At 37.1% G+C, this 27,803-nt stretch overlaps 1 protein-coding gene and 1 pseudogene across 1 annotated transcript in view; both read left to right on the forward strand.

Annotated features, from left to right (window-relative positions):
- The window catches only part of LOC122146138 (citramalyl-CoA lyase, mitochondrial-like), a 43,800-nt gene extending 36,684 nt beyond the window's left edge, over nucleotides 1-7,116 (forward strand). Inside the window, exon 3 of the mRNA XM_042763859.1 lies at nucleotides 6,959-7,116. Within this exon, the coding sequence (XP_042619793.1) occupies nucleotides 6,959-7,006 (48 nt within the window). The 3' untranslated portion in view covers nucleotides 7,007-7,116. The remainder of the gene's footprint in view (nucleotides 1-6,958) is intronic.
- Nucleotides 7,117-10,669: 3,553 nt separating this feature from the next.
- LOC109097574 lies at nucleotides 10,670-19,907 on the forward strand (annotated as a pseudogene).
- Nucleotides 19,908-27,803: the final 7,896 nt, after the last annotated feature.

The following is a 27,803-nucleotide window of genomic DNA, read 5'->3' on the forward strand; positions in this document are numbered from 1 at the left end:
CTTCCTTTCTTCTGTGGAACACAAAAGAAGACGTTTAGCAGAATGTTCACGCTGCTATTTTCCATACAGGGAAAGTAAATGACGACCACATATAGCAAACTCCAAAATATGTGAGCATTCTATATGTGAGAAAAAGACAGAAATTTAATAATTCAGTGTGCCATATTTGAAAATGTCCCTATTAAAATTGCACAACTTATTTGAAAGCCAGAGGCAGAATTTTCACTGAACCAAAAATTAGTGTCTGTTATTGTGCTCTTTTTATTTTTTGGACCAGTCCAGCAAGTCCAGTTCCCATGCACTTTTGTTGTATGAAAAATATTAGCTTGTACACTCTGCTAAATGTCTCTTTTTGTGTTACACAGAAGGAACATCATGCAGATTTTGAATGACACAAGGGTGTGTAAATGGTTACAGAATGCTTATTTTTGGATGAACCATTCCTTTAAGTAGAAAGGGCTCTCTTCAAACAGTACAGCCGAGGAACGTTCCAGAGGAACACCGGACGCTCTACTGCCAAGAGAAACAACCGGCGATCTGAGGCGTTCACCCAGAAAATGAATCCCTAGCATTAGTGAACTCTGATAGCCTATGTGCTGCCAGAAACTGCCTGCCAGTCAACCTTGTGGCATGTGTGTGTCATACATTTGTCAGAGGAGCTGTGTGAACTGTATAGTCATACTAGGGTACAGTTTATTGAAGGGTCAGTGAAGTAGGGTGGTCCCAATCGCTTGGAACTGAATAAGAGAGATGATGACTGAGGAGGAGATTGAAAGATTTCTTCAACCATCACAGTTCTGACATCATCTTTGCTTTTTTATGTAAATTAAATATTATGACATGATAGATTGGACTTCTGTACATGTTTTTGTAAGATCTGGTGTGTGAAATCTAAGGACATGTGAACATTTTGTTTTTCTAGTTCACTTTAAAGAGGTAATTCACCCATAAATGAGAATTTTCTCATCATTTGCTCACTCTTGTGTTGTTATAAACTTCTGTGTGACTAACTTTCTTCTGTGGAACTCAAAGCAATATTTTTTTGAATAATGTTCAAGCTGTGTTTTGGCTTACAATTAAAGGAGACTGAGAAAGAATTGTCAAAAAATAAGCAAAAAAAAAAAAAAAAAGTCATAAAAAACCTACTTCAGATTTTCGTGAGCAACAAAATTTAATTTATTGCCACAAAATAAAACAACCAATGCAGTTTGACGTCACTGCCGCGTCATAAGGTCCCAGAAGTGAATAAGCACAAGGGCAAATGAGAAATGAGAGCCACAGAGGGTAAACTCTGTAATCCTGTAATTTTAATGTTCATGCTTTGTAAAGACTAATGACACACTGTCTTCTGTGAATCCTGTGGAAGGAGCCAGAGTAGTCCAACATAAGCCATAATATCTCATTGTATCGCTCACAATTTGCAGCTACAACATGAAGATATTTCTTCACATTGTCACCGGGAAAAGGATGCATGTCAAGCATAGCTGCTGCATTATATGCAACCAGACACTCATACGCTATGCCTGATGCACATAACTAAGATAAGTCATGAGATATGAGTTTGCTGTGTGTTAGTGATATATACCTGATCTGGGGGGATTTCTCTGTCTCACAGCATGATGAATGTTTATGAGAGGTGTTAAAGATTGGCTTTATTCGGGATGAATGGATACATGTGTTCTGAGCAGAATAAAAACACATGGTTGGAGATAAGCTCCATTAAGAATGTTTCAACAAGATTACATATGACAAAGACTATGCGTCTTTTTATGTAGATTAATGAAGGATCTATTATACAGCATCAAACACTGCCATTTATAATGCACAGAGATAATTTAAGTCTTTTATCTAACATATTAATACATATTATATTAACCCATTTTTATCTAGTAAAGCAAATCCATCCAATTTAGTAGTAGTAGTATTTTTTTTTTTTTTTTACTTGATTAATTCTATATTGTATACTGATAAGTTGTCAAAATGTTCCAGCTCTTTAAGCAAAATTTAGTAATATATCTGCATAATATCAATCTGGATTATTTTTTTTTTATTTTTTTTTTCTTGGTTGTTGTTTTAATAATAATAATAATAATAATTTGGGGTTTTTTTTATAGGTTTTACATTTTCATTATAAATTGAGTTAAGGTTTTAGAATTTTTTTGTTTTTTTATATATTTTTTTGTTTTTTATAGTTTATAGATTTACTTCAATTTTAGTTACTTTAGTAGATAAAGTTAAACTATATATATATATATATATATTAATATATATATATATATATATATAATTTTATATTAGTTAACATTTATTCCAAGTAAATAAAATGTTTGTATAGGTTTTATAGTTAGTTTTTAATTTAGTTAGTTTTAGTTAACCGTAATAACCCCTCTGTGATTGATTGTGTCTTACAGCATGTTGCTGTTATTATTATTATTATTATTATTATTATTAGTTTTTCTTTGCTTCACATGGCACAGTTGACACAGAAAAGTGACTTCGTTATAAAGCTCTGGCTCTGGCAGCAGGTGTGAACAGCCCTAATGGCCAGAAAATTGAAAGTCAGTTACTGCCAACACTCTTTGTACCCCATATACTCCATGTAATGCCACTTTTTTTAAAAAAAAAAAAATACAGTCTTTGCTTTTGTAAGTGTCTAGCAAATAATCTGCTCCCTTGGAGTAGAAACCTGGTAAAAAAAAAAAAATAATAATAATAAAAAAAAAAAAAAAAACACCATATAATACAATGCAATGCAATACAATACAATACAATCAATATAATATAATACATCATTTTAAAAGGGAAAATAAAAACACTCTCATAATATTTAGTTTGACCTCATGAAGTTGACAGACAGTTTAAGGACCTCTATTCACAGAAATTGTTGAGGGGAAAAAACTATTTGGTACCTTATTTGTGGAAAGTGTCATATCTGGATTACTTTTATTATTGGAACACAACTAAAAAAACTTGTGCAATCATATTCAGCTTTAAAAAGTTACAAAGATCTTTACTTTGCACTGTTTAGTGTTTTTTGTTTATCTTTGAATAGTATAAAATAATCCTCTCAAGAGTTGCTACCTATACAACTTTGATACAGTACAAAACCCTGAGAAAAACTGAGCTCTGTCATTTCCCTAGAGGCACAGAGATCCTTCTGTTCCCACTCTCATCACAGACTTCCTTCAGCACTTCAGTAGCAGAAGAGACTCTCACATGCAGCCTGCATCACAAAGCTACACTGTTGGCACATTGTTAAGAATTATTTGTTTAGGTTGAAGTTTTCACTGGCACAGCTATCAGATGTGTAGATTGTGTTGCTTAAAGGCAGGTTATGATGACAGATATTTCAAGTACTTTGAGAACAGAAATAAATGGCGCCTCTGAACAGTAAGTATCCATAGTTAACTGTGAAAACCAGATGTTGAATGTGGCCCAAGGTCCCATCTGAACGCTCCATTACCAAAACCTCTCTGTCATCTTGATGCTGGGAGTCCATTGCGGCCCAACGTATCACAAAATGCTGAATTTTGAAGAAAGGCGCATATTGTCCCTCTCTCATTATCGAATTACAAATGTCTGTTTTGATTGGCGGAGCCAGTCAGTAAAATGTGAGCTGCCCGAGCAGCACTCTGAAGTAGTAACAGATCATTCCTCAGCCTCACAGTGTGAGGAGAAGTGGTGGTTTTCGAGAAACTGAGAAAATCTAGCAGTGAGCCTTGAGGGACAGACTTCCCTCTCATGCAGAACCGGACAAATGCAGAATCAGATGCTGGATCTGTTAGTCATTCATCTAGAATAGAGCTCCAGATGCCCGGTGCGTCATCTGTCAGACCCTGTCCATGAGACATTGTTTGCTTAGATTACACATCTAGGGAATCAAAGTCACCATCTCTCACGTAGTTCTAGCTCATTATTGGAAATATCACAGTCAGTTGCAAGAAGCTGGGATGAAAAAAAAAAATAAGAGTGAGAATCTTTAAATGGAAACATATCAAATTTAGTTTCTTTTTGTCCCTCTCTCTCACGTTTCTTGCTCCCATTTCCAATAATGCAAATGTATAAGAAATCATTATACATTTCAAATGTCATACAAACCATCCATTTTTCCGGTGCTTTGATTAGACACTGAATAATCCAAATGCAGATCCATTTCTTGGCATATTGCACAGTTGGAGTCCAGATTTTCTAAAAATGCAAAGGATCTGGCCTTTTTTTAAATAAGAAGTCAGTGTCTACAAACTTTAAAGTCTGTCCTTTGTTTTGAGTGTTTTGTGTATGTGCTGTCATGATACTGTGTTGAGCTTTAATGATGGGCTTGATGGAAAGAATCAAAGATCCTTCAAACCTGCGATTCTCGTGGTCACTCTGTGGGATGCTGGGTGATTGGGGAAGGGTCTTTTGAAGCAACTAGTTGGACGGGTTTCCATTAATGTAAAACATGTCAGCTTTCAAAGTACTTTTATTCCGGCTCGAAATGGCTGGGTCCCCTCAGGAGCCCGAGATCTTCTCGAAAATGTTCTTTCTGTCAATTTACTGTGAGGGGAAATGAGTTAGCGAGCCCTTCCCACTGATAGAAATTAAAATGTTTTGCTGTCGGGAATATCAGTTCAAAGCAAAATATAGTGATAAAAAGCAGAGAATCGCATGGCATGAAGGTTTGAAATAACATTACACAATTCAGCGGTTATTTCAGTCTGATTGGTCCATTTCTAGCAACACTGTTGTCTTTTGACTGATATAGGAGCTTTTTGATGTTGATTTGTTACTCAAAGCCTTGTGTTTTTGCTCAAGAGTGAATGTATATATCAGCCATTGGTTTGCCAGTGTCTACGACACCGGATAAGTCTTGGATTATACTGGAGGACTCAAACTGGATCCACCATGGAAGCTTTACAAATGCTGAGTTATGGCTTCATAAACCTGTCAGCCCTCCTAATATTACCACTGTGATCTCCAAATATATTATAGGCTTTAAGCGTACACATGACTTCCTATTGAGGATCACTTTGTGTTCAGTTTGCTATTCAGCAGCTCTTACCATAAACTGTAAACTGAGGACAACAATGTCAGTTTAGACATGAGTGTCTAGACTGTGTTGGATTTAATCTGTTTTGTTAGTATATCTGCAACTCTTCAGATGTTATATAGACAGTTTAATAGCTTTGGGCTTGTGTACACTTTCAATTTTGTTATAAAAATGGTTGAGAGTGTTGTTATTTTAGCTCTAGGTTGAGGGAATCTGAATCCAGACCGGTTGTGATTACCAGTTCAAAAGAAAGGTTTTATAGTTCAAGCTCAACTTTAAAGAGGGTAACAGATTTAGACAGATTTAGATTTGAGATTTACCATCTTTGCACTGTCATGACCAATACTGATAATGTTTATATATATATATATATATATATATATATATATATATATATATATATATATATATATATATATATATATATATATATATATATATATATATATATCTCTGATAGCTGACATGCAGAACCCCTTTAATATATTTTTTTCTGTTTGTGCTTTCTGACACAATAATACCTGGATTGCAATTAGACTAAAAAAATTTATAAAAATATAAATAAATAAAAAAATGAAAAAGAAACATAGCATGACTTATGAGGTTATACATTTTATTAATACGCATTTTAATAATAATAACAAAAGTAATTATTATTATTATTATTATTATTATTATTAGAATATATGAATAAAATAAAAATCTGATGAACCTTAGGCCAGACCATAAAAGACATCCAATACATTTAAGTCTTTCCTTCTATTCATTATCTCTAAAGTCAATGTTTATGTTTATGTTTATGGCCATTATGGTCTGGGCTAGGTGCAGTGGGTGAGTCAGTCCTTTAGCATTTTAAATGAGTAGTTCAGCTAAAAATGAGCATTCTGTCATTATTTAAATTTCTTCTTTAAAAAAAAAAAAAAAAACATTCTCCATACATAAAAACTATACCAAGGAGCAGCCAGTTTTTGGGTAGAGGTGCCAGTGGACTTTGTGAAGATGACCTAGGCCATGTAGTTCCTTATTCAAGTTGAATTAACCCCTGAGCCTTGGTCCCCCTCCTCTCTTTCTTTTGGCCTTTCTCGTCCCTTCTCTGATCTAACCTGACAACTCCTGAGCTACTGTTTCCTCCTCCTGCTTAACTGAGACCACATTTCCCTTCGGATGGAGTGCTGTGTTCAGACCCATGGAAACCTCTGCATTGAGCTGCATCTGGTTTGAATCTCCTGGCGTGTGCTGCTGTTGTCACAGTTAGGCTCTGGAACTTGGCTTTAACTTTGATTCTTCCTCCCTCCACTTCCTTTGGTCATGTGTCTGTGGTGTTTGTGTGGAAGACATGCGTGCAAGGCTTTTCACTTTATGGCCTTTGGTGGATCCACTGAAGTGAGGTTGATCCCTTTCGCTAGATCTTTCTCCGCACTGTAATCCCAGGCGCCAACCACCACTTCCCTTGTAAATTCACATAATGTCCGCTTGTCTTAACTGATGCATCTTTATCTTTTTTACAAGTGCACCCAATGCCCAGTTCAAACGGATAGGTCCTATGTTGCATTTTGTATTGCTTGTAGTTTTCCATGTATAACATGATATTTCTTATGCAACATAATATTTATTACATAGATATTTATAACATAATATTGATAAAAATTTCCTCCCATTTATCAGGTAAACACAAATCATTGTCCAGCAGCAAAAAAGCAAACAATAACCTACTTTCACACACTTTTTCTTGGTCTGAATTATGTAACATATCCAATCTTTGTTTGTTTTTTTTTTTGCAATGTTTATCACTAAATACTGCATAAACAGTTGGGTCAGTCTTTCATTTTGTGGTCCAGCATGCATTGGGACATTTCCATTCTTTAATAGCAGCTGTGGTGAAGACAGTACTTTTGACACAATGGCTTCTTTTTTTTTCTTTTTTGGCAGGATGCAGCTCGGAAAACTATCCCAAAGATGTTGGCTGAGCTGGATTAGGCCATGCCTAAAAAAGATTTAAAAGCACCATAAAAAAGTTACCCCCCCCCCCCACCCAAGTCTTCCTTAACCATGACAACCATGACAGAGTAAAAGCATCAATGAAAAGCATCAAAATTCAAAATGAAATTTTCAATTGTACAAATCTGTTCAAAAGTGTAGTATGATTTTTTTAAGTAATTATTCAGCAAGGATGCAATAAATTGATCAAAAGTAAAGACAACAAAGACATTTATAATGTTACAAAAATATATATTTTTCTAATAAATGCTGTTGTTGTGAACTTTCTATTCATAAAAGAATCCTGCAAAAAAATGTTTTAACTGTTTCCAACATTCGTAATTATTAGAAACTTCGTTTTAGCTTAGTTTTTTTATTAGAAACTTAGTTTTAGCTTAGTTTTTTTCAAGCAGCAAATTAGCCTATTAGAAAATTCAGCTTTGCCATCACAGAAATAAATTACATTTTGAAGTATATTTAAAAAAAAATGGTTCATTTTAAATTGTAATGAGCTTTCATAATATTACTGTTTTTACTGTATTTTTGATCAAATAAGTGCAGCCTTGGTGAGCATAAGAGACTTCTTTCAAACAGTAGTGTTTTTCCCCAAAATTTTATCAGTACATTTGCAAATATTGAATTGTGCATTCAGGACTCATATGTTGTTCATATGATTATGATTAGATTATAGGTAATGCAACATTTATTATAATTGATAATACAAAATAATAATACAAAACATTATACATTCATCCCACAAATTGAAGTCTATGCCCTGCCTAATGTGAAAAATGAGACACTAAAAATACCTTGAGTATGCTCTTGCATTTTCCATCCTTTGTAAAGAACACAACACCCTCTGAACTCACAGAGTAAGACAAAACCACAGGCCCTTTCAAAGCAATAATAACAATCTTTTCTATTAGTCTGTACAGAGGACTTGATCCCCGTAGTCAGGCCCGGAGAGAAATGGGGCTGTATATCTTGGCATCAGCTCAAGAAAGCCATGACATTTTAAAGCTAGCTTCACAAGGCAGATGTCACAAAGTACTTATTTACCCTGGAAACACAGGGCCTCTTCAATAAACCTATACTTGGGTTTATTTAGGTTTGGCATTGTTGAGATTGGCATTGTTCAAATCCAAGTAGGTGGACAATTTAACCACTTGTATAGATCTAATTATCAGATGGTTGGACAGTCAGCCAGTCAGTGACATTAAAGATGGTCTCAAAGCTAGCAGTCATGGACCAAAAGACACAAAACACTCTTTTCTCCTGATCACCTCTATGTATGTGTGTGTGTGTGTGTGTGTGTGTGTGTGTGTGTGTGTGTGTGTGTGTGTGTGTGTGTGTGTGTGTGTGTGTGTGTGTGTTTTGCAAGAGGTGTTGACGATTCTTCTAGACGTCTGTTCGTCCATCAAAGCAGGGCTTCCTCTGCCAGGCAGCCCCAGGAGGTCCCTGGTAGCCCCCAGCATAGCCAATACACCAGCCCCCAAATCCCTCCAGCTCTTTTCCCCCAACCAGCCAACCCAGCCCAAATCTGCAGTATTCACCTACTCTGCATGACCACTGAAAAGACCTGAAAGAAGCCACAATGTCTTAACTAGCTAGATGAAGGGAGGGAGGGAAGCTGAGAGATGGAGGGGGCCCCTAGTCTGTTGCTCACAGTTAGTTTAGACTAGAAGAAGGAAGTTTTTAACTAGCGGTTTTAATTAGTGCTCATATATTTCCCGGGCCGCTCAGTGTCCCCTCCCTTTTTAATTGCTGACAGGTGTTCATATTTTTGTTTCTAATTATTGTTCACTGCCATTTTGTCCATTACTTTACTGCTTTCCTCTGAATTTGTTTTCTCAAAAATGTTTGGTGGCTCTTGAACATTGTCCATAAACAACATAGTATATATAAAAAAATGAAGAAAAAAAAAATATATATATATATGATTTGTCTATATGGTTTCAGGAATCCTCTCTCACCCACATGTAAAAAATAAACCCATTTTCAGAGTAAAATGACCTACACCATCAGCCATTCACTACCCACTTAAGCACTAAAGAAATCAGTACAACCTCTACACATATGTCACACTAGGTGATACAGTGTGTATGAATGCATTAAAAAGTGCACACATATGTGGTGGGGGTTAGAACATGCTCTCTGCATGCTTTGCACACGGTTGAGCTCATAGCCGCAGCAGGATACGGGAGATTGTGAGCGGAGAGGAAGTCATGTAGCACTGACCTGACATGGGCCCACTCCTTTGAAAGTGGCGTGAGACAAACATGAAAGGAGAGGGTGTTTCTCTCTTTCTCTTTTTCTCCTTTTTTGCTGTCTCTAACAGCTCTGGTCATTGGACAGTTTGGATATGTTGTCATACTTGGTTATACAGAATCCTTACCAGAACTGACCATGGTCATGTTGTTTCTGTTTTAAAATGCCTTAGTTACTGCAGTTTTTGTTGCTGCTATACATTTTTGGTATTTTTGTATTCTTGACAGATATCCTCAAAAAGAAAAACCAATCTGTTCAATACGCAATATGTAACAAAGTTAGTCATTTCCAGTTAATTCCTCTCAGAGGGACTGTGGTTATGTGCCACTATTGGTTTGTTTCTTTGTGCAGTCTGACATAGCAACATTGACTCAGCCAATGGCATGAATTGGGGGCGGGACTGCATGTTTGGCCAACCAATGGCAGACAAACCGGTTTCATTAAAGCTGATTTTATTATTTTTGTAATTCAATTTGCTATTTGTTAACTAATTAAATTATTTATTTGGCTTTATGTTTGAATGTCGAGTCATTGGCAAGTTAAATAACAACATAGTAAACTATTTAAAACAGCCGCATTTTGGTGTCATTACTAAATTAGTATTTTTTGATATTTACTTGCTAATCCAGTGGTGTTATTATATTTTTTACTGTGGAATGAAAGAGGGAGCATCAAGTCACAATGGAGCTTTTTATTGTAAAGTTGAGTGCTACATTAAAATCCCCGTAAAATAAACACCAGCTATCAAATGCTATTTAGTACTGTAGAATTATATATCTCTGTTATCCCTTGTGTGTTTCTGTCTGTGATGAGCAGTCAGTGAGTGTCTAATCCAACTCACAACACAAAGTCGTACCACTAAAAGCCTGATTATCTCTCTCTCCTCCTTCTCTTCTTCTCGTCCTGGCAGCTGACCCTAAATCCCTCTGTTGTTTATTTTCTTCCCCTTTTTCACGTAGATGAGCAGAGGAACCTCCAGACTGATTTGTTGCTAAAAGATGGACTTACTTGTTTCCTTTTGTGCGAAAATCTTCTACTTTCCCTTTCTGTCCTCTCTCTGTGTGCTTGTTTGACTGACAAGGCTTATTGGACTATAACAGGCGTAACTCTTCCCCCACCCCCTCCTTTTGTCCGCAGACAATTCTCCCACAGATTCGGAGCTGTGTGCATTCTTTGGTCGCCACACTACTGAGTCCTGAAAGGAACCAGCTCGAGTCCCGTCCCTCCCCGTCCACTCCTAATTCAAACCCCCCTCCACCACCACCACACGGTGAAATGAGCACTTCAGCAGGCCGGAAACATTTAATCTGGCACTCTTTTGAAGAGAATTAATTGAAACTTATCCACTTGCCGCCTTTTTCGCTCTAGTGGCTCCCTCGCCCCAAAATCCGGATCATGGTGGATGGGGCCACCGTGGCACTTGTGTCGAGAAGTGTGGGTTTTTGCAAGCTGCCTATAGGAACCGGAAAAGCTTGTCACCTGAGAGCAGTATTAGCATTTGCGCAAGTGTGGTTCAATGTTGAGTTCCCCTCCGAGATGTGTAAATATTGAAAAGGCAGATCAGTCTTGAAACTTCAGCACAGTAAAAGCACACTTGTGATTTGTTGTCACTCATCAATATCCTAATGGCGCCTCTCCATTAAAGTAGCTTGACAGGGCAGAGCTTTTCGCTACATAAAAGCTTAATTTTGCTGCAGAGCAGCTATTATTTTGAGCAAAAATCTGGGGCCGTCAGAGAGGGCAGTGTGGAGTCTGAAAAAAGAGACGGTGAGGAAATGGAAGGGCCGCCAAGCCCTTCCCTCTCCCTCCCTTTTCTCCACTGGAGGGGAATATTATGCTAAGCTGTTGGCGTTTTTATGTTGCCATAGCAGCATTACTCCTGCAGGGTTGTGACCTCAGATGATTACAGTACAAAGCTTATTGGGTCTTGAAAACCCCTTTGAAGATGAAAAGTCTTTGATGGTTTATATTTATGCAAATCTCTCAGATATGATTTATCCTACTGAGATTGAATGGCGAGATGATTAAAATTCCCCCATTAGAAAAAAATCTGTCAATGAAGGCATATTCTTTGAGCTAATAAAACAAGTGTGTGTGGGATATTTTAGCCTTTATTTGGAAAACTAGCCTTGACGTACCTGAGGTTATTTTAATCTGCTGTCCCCGATGTGTGAAAGAGAGACGGAATAGGGGGACAGGGAATTACACTTTTCTGCTTTTGAGTTTTTTTCCTCTTCCCTTCCATTCCCTTTCTTTCCCTTCCCTTCCCCCCTCCTTTTATTATTTTTATTTTTTTTTGTACAGGCTTTAAAAGAAAATATCTGACAGAGGGAGCTTTTGTGTGTTTCCAGATGATAGATTTTGGAATTTGGGCAACCCCACTGGCAGTCCACGGCTAGCTGTGAACTGGTCTGTTGGAAAAAATCGCAATGCTTTGGTCTTCAAAGCACCAAACTTCATTTTAAAGCCTTCTTAGGTAAGCTCAAATATTAGCAGGAAAATGAATAGCGCGGAGAAGTGTCGGATCACACGTCGCATGTCTCACGAGTCTGTCCGCCTGGGGAAGCCGAGGCTCTGCATAAAACTGAAATGAAATGCGCTCCCAGACAGCTCAAATCTCATCCTTTCCTTTTTCATATTCGGTGCTCCTTTCTTTGTAAATTCAGATAGGAACCTGTAGTATATCTCGAGGGCCCCTATGAAACAGGAGTTGTCCAAAGACTGTGTGAATCCTGTCAAGTTTTTGAAGTAATATTTCTTTTTTTCTTCTTCTTCTTCTTTCTCCAAAACCCTGAGTCAGAAGTTTTTCCATTTAATTAGGCATGGCATTTGAGTAATGTTGTCTCTTTAAATGAGATTTAAAGTGTTGTTTTTGACTCTGTGTGTGTGTGTCCATTTCAGTTTGTTGACAGGTTTCAGACAACTTAAAAGGCAGAGAGCTTGAGGAACCCATCCACTTGGTCACCTTTGTGGAAACTGCTTTGGGTCTGCTGAATTTTAAGGTAAATAACAACTTTATAATTTGAATTAGAAAATTTAAAAATGCCCCATCTAGGAAAAAAATGGCCAAAGTCATGTTTTTTGTCCTTTTTTTCTTTTGATTATTTTTCTTTCCCCCTCCCCCCAACCCTCTGTTGTGCTGGCTAGACGGAATCCCAGAGCCAAGACAGGGAAATATTGCAGAGTCACAGCAAGAAGTGAAATTAATTTGGAACTCATCAAAAGCATTCAAGAAATTCCATCTGCTCCGTGCCTGACACGGTCATATCACATTCCAGACTGTCTCTGACTAGTCCCGCTTCTGGGGTTAGTTACAGCCTTGGACGGTCTTCACAGATTTCTAGATTTCCCCATTCACGGAGACAGAGATGGGCCATTAATTTTGGTTTTGGGGAAAATTAGGGTCGTCTTACTGGGTGACTTGATAGAGTGCCAAAGTACACACGCATACACACACACACACTCGCACAGCTCTTCATTTTCTCTTTCGCTTGAAGGCAGTGTGTGAATCACTTCGAGATCTTGGACCAAAGGCAGGTCTTCATCATGATGGAGTTGTCTTCGGGTCAGATGACTTCTGTGCCAGCATAGGTCTGCTATCTTTTTATTTCACTATTAATTCGCATTTTTCTTCTACGTTCACTTATTTGTTGAATGACAGTACCACAAATAATTTCTTTTAATTAACTGATGAAAAAGATGAATTTTTACGATAATATGTCATTAATATCCCTTCAGACTGCACATTGTTATCTCATGATGGTTGGGCTTTTTGTAAAAATCATGTGTTGGATCTCTTTTAACCTGCAGGAGCCACAGGCACTAAAGATGCTAAAGAACTTCTGTATGCTTGGCAGAAAGTGGTGGTCACCACCAAAGCTTTCGGTCTTCAGGCGATCGACCTTGTTTACATTGACTGTCAGGATGTGGAAGGACTGAGGCAGCAGGCCAGAGAGGGCGCACTTATGGGCTTCACTGGTACGCTGACTGCGAAGTCAAATTTTTCTTTTCTGTTCAATTACTGTATGACATCCTGGCCTGGTCTTCCTAAAACAAAATGCTCTTTTGGTTTAGGATCTCAGTAAAAATGCACGCACTTACATATGTATGATTGCAGGTAGAGCATATACTGGCTTAAACTGAAGAAAATTGTTGCACATCAAAACATGTCAAACAGAGCACTAATGATTGGCTGAAGACATTGACTTCATAATATTCCAGTCTTAAAGGAATATTCTGGGTTAAAAACAGGTGGTTAAGCAACAACTTGCTGCTATTGCTAGAGCACAATTTGTATTTAACCCCCAAAATTTCTTAAAATATCTCACAAAAATCTATTTACATTTCATAAATTATATATAATTATAAATATAATTACATTTGATTAATTGTATATATGGGTAAGTGGTTAAAGATTAGTTAGGGTTTTTGTGTATTTTTTAGCATTTCTCTCCCTACAATTTGAGCTCCTCTACGTCTCATGTTTTTCTGGACATCTGCCTTATTAGTGCTGACATGGTTGTTATATTTAAGAATTTTCATGTGAAATTTGCTAAATTTGAGGCAGCTTTTTTTATATGTTTTTGTTAATTTTTATATGCTGTCAATATTGCATTGATGTTTTTATTTATCACCTGAGCCTTTAATAACATACTACATATATGAAACTTGAAAGTTAGTTATTGGTTATGTTTAGCAGTGTACACATGCGTGCATGTCTCTTTATTCATCTGTGTCTATGTGTATCCATTACTTACAAGTGTGTTTATGGGAGATAGACGTATGTTCACTGCTCAGCGCTGTGTGGGTTTGTAGCCAGGCAACGTGTGTGTTTGTTTGTGTGTGTGTGTGTGTGTGTGTGTGTGTGTGTGTGTGGAGTCCTGGTGAGCGGGTAACTGGCCACGGGAGGCCAGACGCAGCCCTCCTCTGAGCCTCTGCTAATGAATATGTAATTGCTGTTTGCAGAATACACACTGTTCTCCCTGCACATCTCTGTGTACACTAGCACTGCCATTCCTCCAGGACACAGCACAATGCTAAAGATCACTCACTTTTCTCCTGTCTTCTTTTTTACTTTTTTTTTACATCAAAAATCATCACTAATTCCATCTAGTACGTTTAATCACTAGGTTTAATTTACAACAGCATTTTATTATCATTTAATAATGATAGAATTGCAACTCAGGTTAAAAAAAAAGGCTTTTCATACAGAAACTATTTTAGGAGCATTTATTTGATTAATTAAAAGGCATTTACAACCATTATAAAAGAAATTACCACAATAACCATAGTCTCTTCAAATTACCATAATATTATTACTACTGTAAAATCATAATAAACTATTATTGAATCACCTTCAAACTATGTAAAAGGCTTTCAGAATCTTTCAGATATTTTTTTTTTTCTTCTTCTTCTTGAAGATTGAAATCGCTACTACAGTGCACTAAATTAACACATTTTTACTTGAGTAAGTTTTGTATTTTGGCAGACGCTGCGGCTAGCATGCAAAATTTTTATAAGGAAATAAGCATATGTATGTGATCCAACTAAATGTTTTACTTATTATGATTATTTTTACGGTTTGTGGCATCCCGGGATATCTATGGGGGTGCCACTGCAAGGTTGTTTGTTTTTATTTCCCCAGCAGTCATCCTGCGGGTTTGGTCGTGCCGTGTTGCAGCCCATCAGCCGGGCGCTCTGTTCAGCAGCCTGTCATTAGGCAGGTGGGATCGGGTTTGATGACTCTCTTCTGCCACTCGTGCGAGTCTGAATTGGGAAAGCTCCTCGTGTAGCATGCGCTGAGCTCACCACTGTTCTGATTGCCACTGCTAGTCTTAGGTCCCTGCGTCGGGAGGCCTACAGAAACACTGTTTACAGTTTACACCCTCAGTGTGAAGTGTGTGTATGTGTGTGTGTGAGTGAGTGAGTGTTTGTCTATAGGCAGTTGAAATTGCATGCAGATAAATATAGTTTAGCAATTTTGTATTTTTTATTTTTTGCATGAGCAAATCACTATATCACTATATTAATGCAAATACAGCAATTTGGAGTCTCAGAATACTTTTTATAAATAAAAGTCAATCACACTTTGTATTTTGAAAACGTATTTATATATTATTTTAAATCAGAAAATTGTATCTTTATGTTTAGGAAATGTTTCTGATTTTAATGTTTTAAAATTTAAATCAGAAAATTTAATTCGATGAGCTCTTAGATTTCAAATACTTTATTCAGGCATTTTCATTCATCATAAAAACACTTTTTAAATGTTTTCTTAAAGCAAATATATTCCTATAATAATTGGGCAAAATACTACAATAGGTACATATTCATAAACAGACAAGCAGTTAAATCTGGTACAAAACAGAAAGGCCAAAAAATTACAAATTATCCGTAAATTGGATCTTCTCTTATATGTATCACTGCACACTATTGTGTCTTTAGCATTATTTCCCTGAATTGCTCATCTATGATTTGACCTTGGCCCATATTTATTTCTTTAGGAGGACTTTTAGTTAACTACATAGATATGGTGTCATGTTATGAATATGAAAAAAAAATTGGTTGGTCTCCTAGAATGAAAATATATAAAAAGGTTAGATTTTTTTTCCAGTATATTAATTTAGACGTCAAAATAAAATTTTCTTTCTTAATTTTATTCACTTGTATCCTTTTCAGTTGTTTTTTTCTGCCTTTTTGATAGATTCAGTCCGTCTATGTGAGATTTTGAGAATCATCTGACCGTGGCCCTGCTAAATGGTAGTGAGCCAACCAGACGTACCCAAACCAGATGGCACCTCATGATTGGCCGACTGGCACTGGGGAGCATTAATGATGCACAGCAACCATCCAATAGCAGTGCTGCGTAAGGGCTCACCACGCCCACTTTGTTCACTCTGTCACTAGATGGCTCAGAACAGACAGCTCCTGAACAGGTGGCAGTCTGGGGAAGGGGCATATTTGTTGATGTGAGGGAACGACCCCCTGCCAGTCTTTTCTGGGATGGGCGTCACAAACATGGACCTTGAGCCTCAGCTTTAGGGTGTTGATCCAACAGGCTGTCTCCTCCAGAGCAGCAGAGGGACAGTACACACACACTGGTAATTTTTCCGTCTGCAGCGCTGTTGGCTCAATAAGAAAACACAGTCACCAAGATGGTTTGCTTTATTTACATTGAAGCGCGTGCTTAGCTGTCATTGGTTAACCCGACGCCCCATTCACTCCCAGCTGCATCATCAGATTGTCGTATCTTGCAGCATTTGGCTTCGACAATGTGTAAAAGATGCAGAAAGTAACACCTGTGCTGTTGCAAGACTGTGTTAACATATGACTGACATTACGCTGCAATATGTAACATTGTGTGCTAAATTATGTGGGAACTCAATGGATAACACATGGCAGAGGCTGTTTCAGAGGGGTTAACTGGGGTAAGAGCCACAGATGGAGCTAATGGTTTTCTCATGTATTAAATTCTATGGCTGTCAGCTAACTACCTTTCCGTATTTGTTTTAAGAGAGAAGCTGAATCAAAACGTAAGAGATATTTCTCAGATGAAGCCTCATCACCCAGAGGTTTGATCTGGGAACATGTCTTGATTATTATGGTGCATTGCTGGACAGATGTTATTTTTGAGAATAAGGTTTCTGCGATCATGACCAAAATCCGTATTAGTTTCTTAGATGATGCTGTAAAGCATGGAGGAAAAGGAAATGTGTATTTAAAAATGGCATCCATATCGTTTTAGAACGGACTTGCATAAATAATAATAATGATTATTATTATTATTATTTTGTATCATCTATTATTGTATTTATCAATGAATAAAATAATACAATAATAGTTATAATGATCATATTAATTACAAATTAAAAAATCAAGTTCAAAAACCAATGGTAGTTAGATTATGGATGATTTTATGGTCATCTGTGGTAGTCACCTCTTATTTTTCACCCCAGCATTGGGTCATTAACACACATAGCTGAGCTTATGGAGGTATCTGTTGCTGCTGTCCATGACATCTATATCTATGTGTAGTGTATGTGTGTATGAAGTGTGTTGAGGTGTCTGTGTGTGTGTGGATCTCATACAGGCCTGTAATAAAAGCAGCAAGTCAAGTCTCTCAGAGGCTGCCTCAGATTGGAGTGTAACTAAGCGTGCAGTAAAGTTTCAGAGTTCAGCGGGGCATGAGGCGAAAATCGGGATGACACCCATAATTCATAGCATCCTCTGTCCCTGCTGTGTCCCTTAAATTCATTCTTGGTCAGGGAGCTGTACCCGAGGAAGAGGAGCAAATACCTGCCGGTGCCTTTGTTTCTCTGGAGCAAAGCCCTTTAAACGTGGAGGAATAATCTTAGATGAAATTTTTTTTCTTTTTGTATTTTTACAGAATTGTAGCTGTAAAATTTGGGGCCTGTACATGTTATGATCATTGGTTTAAAAAAAAAAAGTTACTGAAGTATGGTTGTTTAACGATTAAAAAATATGTTATGTCTTTATTTATTTACTATTACTGAGACATGGCCAGTAAAATGTTTTTTCTCTTTGGAATATTTATTTATTTATTTATTGTTATGTTGTTAGGGATTAATTTGTTTGCTTGTTGCACTTCTTTCTAGGAAAACAAGTGATTCACCCCAACCAGATCAAGGTTGTTCAAGATGAATTTGCCCCCAGTCCAAAGAGAATCAAGTGGGCCACAGAGCTGATCGCTGCTTTCCATGAGCATCAGAAGTTGGGAAAGGTACACGTTCAGTAGTTCCTGAGTTTCCACAGAGATCTGATTTATTTTCCTGCCTGATATAGCATCAAGATGTCCTCCATGACGCAAGCTGCACTGTAGCTTTTGTCAGAGAAAATCAAATGAGGTGTTGAATATTATAGTTCCTTATTTAGTGCATCATTGAGTCCTGTGTTTTCTGCTCGGTAGGGCTGCGCATGTCTGAGATGTGCTAGTAATGTACAATCTGCCAGTAATTCTTACGCTAAGGATGACCTGGGGGTGCATCAGCGACACTCTCCCTGTTCGGCTCTTTGCTCACAACCTGAGATTCCGGGACACAGTTGCTCAATTTATTTTGCGTTTTCTTGTATATTTCTATGCCCTCTTCAATCTCCTTGCAGATTTGTTCCAGAAAATGTTTGCAAAGCACCCACCTGAGGTTTTACTGCCTCTCAACATGTCATTTTTAGACACTCTACCACCATTACATTACATTTAGGATTCAGCGTAGCTGCATACTTAGTTTCTTTGATGCATATGTCATGTAATAATTGAAACACTTTCTTCTTAAGAGGTTAGGACTTGGTAGGCTGATTGAAATATCCGGCTCAGCACAGTGGCGTAATGAATAGGAATATTTAGCATGCAAATAAATTACTTCCAGCTCTAATTCCTGCATCTGTCAAGAATATTTAAATTTTCATGATTCTTAGGCTTTTTTTAACGCATTGGCAAATTCCCAACCAACTTGAATAAAACAGGACATTATTGATTCACTACATACCAATAACAAAAGCATTTAAATAAATACTTCCCTTACAAAAAAATAAAAATAAAAGTTGAATATGTATTATATACATGAGCTCTCTCCTCTTTTCTTGATTTTCTCTAGGGAATTAATGAATAACCATCCTATTCTTCTTTGTAGTGTCATATATGTTTTGCAGCTATGTAGTAGGATATGTTCTTCTAGACAATATCTGCCTTTATTTTTATTCAACCAGTGTTCTGTTCTCTTCTCCTCAGGGGGCTTTCACCTTTCATGGCAGTATGATTGACATGCCATCTCTGAAGCAAGCTCAGAACATTGTCACGATGGCTTCAACTGTTCAGGGAAAGTGAGCCAAACCTGAGTTCCTCAGACAGCAAAATTTGCACCATGCTGGCTGTACTATGCACTTCACATCAAGAGCTAAAAACGCAAAACCAGCAACAGCGATGATGTTCTAGTTGATGTGTTGATTATTTTGTCTTCTGAAATTCCTGGTGCATTACCATTTTATGCATTAGTTTGCATTTGTGTGTGTGTGTGTGTGTGTCATGCCCGCACCCTGCCTCTCTGGTGTCAGGGCAGACGATTGGCCATGGTAAAGGTTGTGCGTACCCAACGAAAGGGCAAACAAACAGAGCTGCCCTGCCGTTGAGCTTCCATTCAGCCTGAAGGCTCCTCCAGGCCCTGGAACATCAAAGCACTATTTGCCAAAAAGCTGCCGCAAATTTACTAAAACCAACATTGAGAGAATGAGCCTGTGAGCCCGCTCTAAATTGTAGGCCTTTGTTTCAGGGGTCTCAGCAAGCCAGTTTGTTCTTCAGGACAAGGCTTGAATGTGTCTGCAGCCTGGCGTAAGCTCTACGCGGTGTGCCACACGCTCACTCGTAAACACGTACACAAAGGGCTCCACGAGGGCTCGCTCTATGTAAATATCAGCAGTTTTCCATGGCTTTGTTTCCCAGTCAGTGGTTCCCATCTCTCCATCCAGCTTCGAAGTGACCATTAACATGGCAAAGTGCTCAAAAAACTTGCCGCTGTTGTCCATTTCACCAGTGTTTCTCACAACACTTTGTCAAGAATCCCTCTTTTGAAATAAAACTCCAGGATGTCATTCCCAATGAATGACCATCCTTTCCACCCTTGAGGGCGTTGTTGTTGTTTTTTTATGTTGTATTTGTCATGAATGCATCCCACAGTATACTCCCGCTCGTTGCTGCTGGTCTCCCACGAGCTGATGACATATTTGGCAGAAATGTCTGGGGCGGATTTGTCTGGGATGGGGGTGGGGGAATGGTTGATGGTTCAGTTGGTCACTATGGTAATAGAGGCCTCTGCATAAAGTGGGACTGAATATGGTGTGATCAATAGTGTCTGTAGCGAGCAACTCGGCCCGAGCTCTGTGCCAGCCTCGGGATGCAGACAGAAAGATGGAAGCCTCTGCTGTGAGCGGCCCAAAGGGCCCGACAGTAAGCTGACGACCTGGCACCTAGCCCACACCTCTCTGCCACCCCCTCTCCCATGCTCTCTGCCTTTTGCACTCATTTATTTTTGATTTTCTTTAGAATCGTCTTTTGGACTCATGTCAGATGAGCCCTTTTGCTGTAAGCGCTCTTTAAGCATGTCTTCAAGATTCTCAATCAGAGCCTGAGACCATAGGCCAGTAGGCCAACGAGATGAGATTCATCTAGAGCCATCCTGCATTTAGTTAGCTCATTTTTTTAATTTGCTTGTATTTTGTTCAAACACAATTTATAGGAACAGAAATATTGAGCTATTATACAAAATTCACCCAAAAGAAATAACCTTTTTATCTTTTTTATTTATCTATTTTTTTTTTTTACCCATTGACTTCAGTTATATGGACAAAACTGTTGGAACATTCTTCAGAGTATTTTGTTTTGTGTTCTGCAGAAGAAATAAAGTCATACAGGTTGGGAGGGTGAGTAAATGATGACAATTTTCATTTTTGGGTGAACTGTCCCTTTAACACAGCCCATGCACACAAAAGAGCTTAGATAATGACCTCTGAACTTCAGTCACCTGAGCCTTTAGAAAATAAGTGAGATTAGATTAGACTATTTGATTGTCGTTTGATATGAAACTAAAGCTTTTTTGACTGCCCCTTACTTTGTGGGTTTTTGTGCCTTTACGGTGTCTTTGTGATAATTTTTTGGTGAAGTGAAATTATTCTCAGCAATGCAGTTAAACCTGATCCATGCACTAAACACACCATTAATTTTATTAATTATGTTGAAACTGATCTGTGTAGCCAAAGATTCAGGGTTTAATGGATTTGCGGACACTGCTCCATAGATCAACGCAATGCTACTTCCTCCCACTTCTTTGTCATTTTTCATGACATTTCTATTATGCCTGTTAGTTGACATAATCTTTTCAGCTCACAAGGCAGAATTATTTAAATACATTTACTAGTATTCCCAAAGAGAGTACAATACAATTAACACGAATAGGACCTTACCTAATCTTGACAGCACTCAATTAGGCTTGAAACACAGTCCTGATGGTTATGTACTGAGATTGCTCTCATAAATTATCTGATATCAACCCAGCAGAGAAAATGAATGTATGCAAAGTGCTTTCAGAGGAAAATTAAAAGGAAACGTTTTACATATTTTTCATTAATCTCAATGGGACCCGTGTGGCAGGGAGGATTTTGCTCGCCTAATTTCTCGCCAAGGGATCTCCCAATAATGACTTCATTCTTTTACTAGACAATATATGACAAACTCATTTCAACAAAGATAATTCCCCTGCAATAAAACGAATCGTTTACAACAAGAGCGGGCAGGAACCATTTTGGAAATAGTATGTAATTGAAATGAAATAGAATTCATTGGCATTTGGGTGTAATGAGTGAAAATTGAACTCTAGTAACGTTGTAAAATGTCTGGCGTTTTTTGCACTTAGGCAACGTGACTTTTGAATTTGCTGGATTATCATTAACAGAGAATAATACCACTGTGGAAAATCCGACGCAAATACCTAGCTTTCAATGACATTTAAGATTTAAAAAATAAAATGAATGTATGCCTTTAGCTCTTTAGAGAAAGTATTAACAAAACACTAAAATACAAATTGTTATTGCATTTGGGATATTAACTTACTAAACACTCCCTTAGGGATGATTATAATAATAGTAGCCTAACATTAATAATGGGCGTAAATTATGCTGTTATGCCCACGTTTTTGATGTCATGTCTGCATTTTATCCATTTAAACGTCTTTTAAAACAGTTTCAATTAACTGTGCAAACGTTTTTTTATTCCTTAAAAAATGATTCGAGATAGACCTAAACATACAGAGAGGGAGAGAGAGAGAGAGAGAGAGAGAGAGAGAGAGAGAGAGAGCAAATGGGTATGATTTGGGTCTCATCTCTCATTTGTATAAGTTTTTCTTTATTATAGATGCAATGCAACGTGTTAAAAAATATAGTGGGTTATTTAATTAAATGTACATTTATTTAATTTAAATAATTTAAAATTGTACTTTTATATATAAACTAGGGACAGTCGGCTCTTGTTTTTATGTTGTGTAATTGTTCTGGTGGTGCAACCTTACACGATCAGCAAGGCGCTTGGTGCAAAAAAGAACAGTTATTTTTGGACAGTACACTTGTGACGTCAAGGGGTCAGAACAAACAAAAGATTTAAACAGAGCTTTAAAAAAAGGTAATTTTATTTTGCCAACGCGTTTCGCGCACAGGCCTTCAATAAAGGACAATAAAGGTTTTATACAGCGCACACCTTGATGTCACAATCAAACGTGAGTTTTATTGTAATAAAGTGCATTTTAATGGAAGAGTCATTTTCAGTGATGTTCCATATCTCCTGATAGGCTATATTTCATATTTTTGAAGCATTTCTTAATGCTACTTTTTTTCCTTTCGCTCTTAAAAAGATGACTTAGTTCATGTGTGGTATTGTTTGGCCAGAATACTGAATGTGTGCTTGAGTGAAGGACAGTTTTCTGTGAATAACCGGAGACTTTGAGCCGACTCTTAATTTGAAACGGAGAAAGATCAAAGGACAAACCCCAGTAAACCTCCTCCGGTCTTTGTCTGCGGTTGCTATGGCTTCGAATCGAGGGGCGACGTAAATCAGACTCGTTACAGCGCGACAAAAAAAAAAAAAAAAAAAATAATATATAAAATTTTTTTTTTTTTTTATGTGTTTTGACCATGTATTTTTTTATTCAAATGAAAGTTCATCTTAAAAAAAGAAATGCACTGTCAAAAAATGTTTATTTGTGCATTGTTGTCTGTTACTTGATTTATTTAGCCTATTAAATCAAGGCCTAATGAAATGCATAATATTTGTTATGGAGGTGGTAATAATACTAATAATAATTTACCATGAAGTGTTCTGGTTTTTATAGAGATGAATGACTTCATTCATTATAAAACGACAATTTAAAAAGGATTGCCGTTTTTAAGCAATATTATTTTTATATCTTATTTTATTAACATCTTCATCGTCAGGGTTATAGAGCAGATGTAATTTCCACCTCACTGTTAGTAGTAGCCTATCTTAGGAACAGCCCATGGGTGGATTCCCCAATTATAAGCCCATGGCAGCCCCCCTTCAAATTGACTTTTCCTTCTGTCGTGACAAAATGGTGCAATTTTCGCGTAGCCTCCAGGATAATCAGCGCATCATGGTTTTATGTATATTATGGCGGCTGGCTCATTATCACACAACTGCTCATGAATTAGAGAGAAATTAAAACAATTCCGTTATATCTTTCATGGATGCGATAAAACAGATACGCTTTTGAGTGCTGGTAAGCTTGCTGTGTGACTTGACTGCTTGGCGCAGCTTGTACCATCTCACCCACTGGCTTTCTGATGAAAGAAGAACAGAACTTTAAGAAGTGTGCCGCCGGATGCTGTCAAAATTGGGGGCAGGAAGAGAATGGCTGTTCATAAAGGCGACATTTATTGCTTCTTGGCTGTTAGGACTTTTGCGGTTGAACCCCCCGGTGCAGATCCAGAGCAGTCGAGAGGAATATGATATGTGCTCTCGTAGGCCTATCTGTACTTGCATGAAGTTATAATGAGTAACAGGTGCGCCGTGAATTAAAGTCGACGCACATTTATAACTGAAATCCGTTAAAAAAATAATTGAAGGTTTGCAGAGTGGAAAAAAAAGTAAAAAATTGATAAAATACGTCATAAAATTGCGTTTTTAAGGTGTCATTTAAATCACCTTTATTTCTATAACTAGGCTATTCATTGTTTCAGCTACTTAACAGGAAAATATATAGCAAAGTCAATCATGGAAATTCAAATTGTATCCATTTGGAAAATAGTTCAATTCAGCTAAACAATTTTGTATTGTCTCATTATTTCCGAGGAGACTATACTGCAGTCCTAGTATTAATTTCAAGTTGATATTATGTTTTTCTAGATGCCTCTACGCTTTGGTTATATCGTGGGGTGAACTATATAACCACCTACACATGCTTGCATCTTTTCCAGCTCGCTTAATTGTCAGGTATTGAGTCATGGGAGCGCGAGCGGCCGGTTTATCACCTTGCCTTGACACAGGTCCTCTGTGAGTGGTCTCAACATGTCCACTCTGTGTCTGTTATTACACAAGCCATAAGAAACACATAAACCTTTAAATTATATATTATATATAATAGATATGTTTCTTCCCTCGGCAGGAACCGTTTTAACATTAGCAAACACTACTTAGCCCAAATTAATATAAATAAAAAAGTGTTATCAATAACTATAAAAAATAGCAACATTAACAAAGCCAATTATGAGTTGTATTATATAGACTATAAACACTGTGGAGGAGGACGATGGGTCCGATGGGACATATAAACATGATCTGTGTTTAATGTCTCTAATGGTTTGCAGTCACTGAATTACTCTCTTTAACTTTAATTCATTTGACAGTAAGTCCAAAGCATTTCATAATTCTGTATATATAGCCTATCGTTATTTTTTATTTTAGTTTTACTTTCTGTTAAATGTTATCTCTTTTTAAGCACTGGGTTCTGATCTGATATTTTGTAAATTCTAGGTCTTCGAACTGTTTGAAAATGAAATTGTCAAAAGCTTAATAAACTCGCTCTTAATCGTATCGTCGTTATAACAAATGATTTACAGTAACTTTCATATTCGTATGCTCCTTACACGTTCAGCGCGTGCCTGTGTGTGTTTGCACAGTCAAGCTCGTAATTGTAGTTTATGACATCATCTCTGCTAATCCAATTAAACATGTTTGTCCTATAGACCCAGAACTTTGTGAAGAGTGAATACCCAGCCCGACAGCTTTATGACTTTGAATTAGATAAATACATTTAATTGGTTGAACTTGCCTGGAATGGGGAATTATTTAATGCTCTTTTGTATTCAATACGCATGCATTAAAAGTATAAATTAATTTATTAAATGACTGATTACAAAATAGGCTATTTATCGCAAAACTATTTTTTATAGGCCTACAGTTTGATTAAAATGCTTTTGAAAGATATACTGAAATTAGTTATCGAATTAAACCTGAGTGAGTTACTAACCTATTTCTTACTTTAAGGAATACATCAGGATGAGAAGAACCTTCCAAACCTGTTGGAATAGTCATTTTAATAGACACAACCGAAATGTATAATTCCGCAGAGGAAAAAGCACAGGTTTCTCGACATTTATACACACAAATTATTGTAGTTTTATGTCGTTTCTGACAAGTTTTGATTGATAAATTGGAAACTCGGCTGCAAGATTTAAAAATATATATTTTGAGTTCGTTTAAATACTTTAATTTGGAAAGTTTTAAATGAATCTAAATCGGTATTTCGCAAAGGTTGTTTCAATATTATCGAAAAACTTCTAACGATTTTGGTTAAAGAAAAAAAAACGTATTTAGCCTATTTAAAATCTTAGAGATGTTATTAAATTAAATAGCTACTATTAGAAAACACTTTTGAGTTCCGTTTGAAATAGGCTACTGAATTGTTTATTTCAAACTTTGATTAATAAAGGAGTAGCTTATAATCCGGTTTTGCCCTATAGTTATAATCAACAATATTTCCAGCGCAAAATGTGACGACATCACCACACTTTTGATTCCTTAAGCCACTTGCTTGCTTTATACACCGATGTTCACGTATTATTTCAAGTGATGAATGGGTTGGTTTTATCATTTAGACTATTAAATAAATACTTAATAATTAAAGTGGTCTGTTTTAAATAATAATGAATTAATTCTTGAGAACAGTGAATGAATCCGCATATAAAGAACACTTGACACAGTAAAGCAGGGTAGAACTCATGAATCACTTTATCATGCCCCTTTTCTTTGCACAGTATGACAACCTTTATTTCTCACTTCAAGATGAATTGTGATTTTTCAGTTCAACGTTGCCTATAAATGCTAATGGTGTTGGCCCTCCTTTTATATAAGCTATTTATTGTTTTTATATTTGCAGCCTTGAGAAATATTTTATGGAAATATTTTTTTATCAGCTATATTTAAACATTAAAAAATAAAATAAAATAAAAATCAGCTTGCTAAATCAATTTTTGTCTCCAACTTATAACAGCAATGTCCTCAGAGCACGTTATGCATAATATAAAATGTTGCCTCTGCAGAAGAGTAACCACATGGGGGGAGAAACATAATGAAAACTCACACCTCAAAGCCCAGTAAGATGAAAAGGCAGCTTTATTTGAATATACAGAGAGCATAAATACTCCCAATTATAACTCGAAGTAGCTTTAAACAAACAAAACCTGACACCAAAAAGTATCTGAAGTCAAACTAAGTGCTGCCATATAGGCTATTCCCAGTCCCAACAAATGTAAGACAGCGACATTTCAGAGGAAACGAAAGGAAATGTATTTTTTTTTTATCATGTCTATGTTGCAGCAGGCTGTAGTTGAGCGTGAACTGTCAAATCAGGTTGGTGAAGGCGTGTATGTTGTTGGCATGTGGAAGCAGTGATGCCCAGGTAAGGAGCCTCTCTTCTCTGAACCACAGCACAGCTGACTGCTCCAGGAGCCAAAGTAATGAGGGTTCCGCTGGGGGCCGCCTAGTTGTAGAGGTGGCTTAACCCTGCCTGGACGACGCAGGAGCCCGGGCTCTGCTTTTTCAATCGTAGCCCCTTGCAGAGCTCGCGGCCCACAGTGAACAATTTGACAATGCTGGTGATAAGCACTAGGTAATGAAAGGAAGCGCTTCTGTTTTATTGCATGATATTTTTTTTTCATACTTGAATAAAGAATTGTGGGTTTCAAAACATGACAAACGCCCATACTTTAGTGCGATGATTCTCAAAAGTATGAAGAGCTACAACACTGCCTAAAATAACTTACGCATGAAATTCATCCATAAGTGAAGATAAGCATTGTATTAAACAAAAAGAGCATCTCTATTTTTTTCTTCCCGGAATTAATCTATTTAATGTATTCAGCCACAAGACTCTACATTTTATTAATAGATTCTTTCAATATTATTAATGCAAATTAATTGTAAATAAATTGTACTGTTTAAATAATCTGCTTTTGATCCATGGAAATCTCTCAGACAGGCCAGCCTAAGAATCCTTATCATCTTTATAATCAAATGTAATGTTCCCCTTGAGTCACATTGTCATTTTCTTGGGAATTCTCAAAACCAGACAATTATTTCAGCTGTATAGAGAATTCTGCTAGTGTCACCAAGATGAATTTTAGCAAGATATGCTGTCATTTACCATTGAAGATGTCAAGAAAGGGGCAAAGGCCATCCCCTAAGACATATGCCTAATTATATAATTTGTCTTGTGAGTGGGACAGACCACTGTAAGGTCTCCACTGGGATCACTTCTTCAGCAGCCTGAGCCTATCATCAGTTTCATCAACCCTCATTTAAGTAAGGGCATCATGAGTGAGTTCATTTATCTCTTTTTCCATCCACAGGAAATAGACATTCAAGCCTGTATGACATTCAAATTTTAACATCAACTTCATATCTTCAGGTTAGCTGACAGTTTTGTCAGGTTTCTATGAAATAGAGCGATGATATACG

The sequence above is a fragment of the Cyprinus carpio genome, chromosome A9 (assembly GCF_018340385.1).
Source record: "Cyprinus carpio isolate SPL01 chromosome A9, ASM1834038v1, whole genome shotgun sequence".
Taxonomy (NCBI): Eukaryota; Metazoa; Chordata; class Actinopteri; order Cypriniformes; family Cyprinidae; genus Cyprinus; species Cyprinus carpio.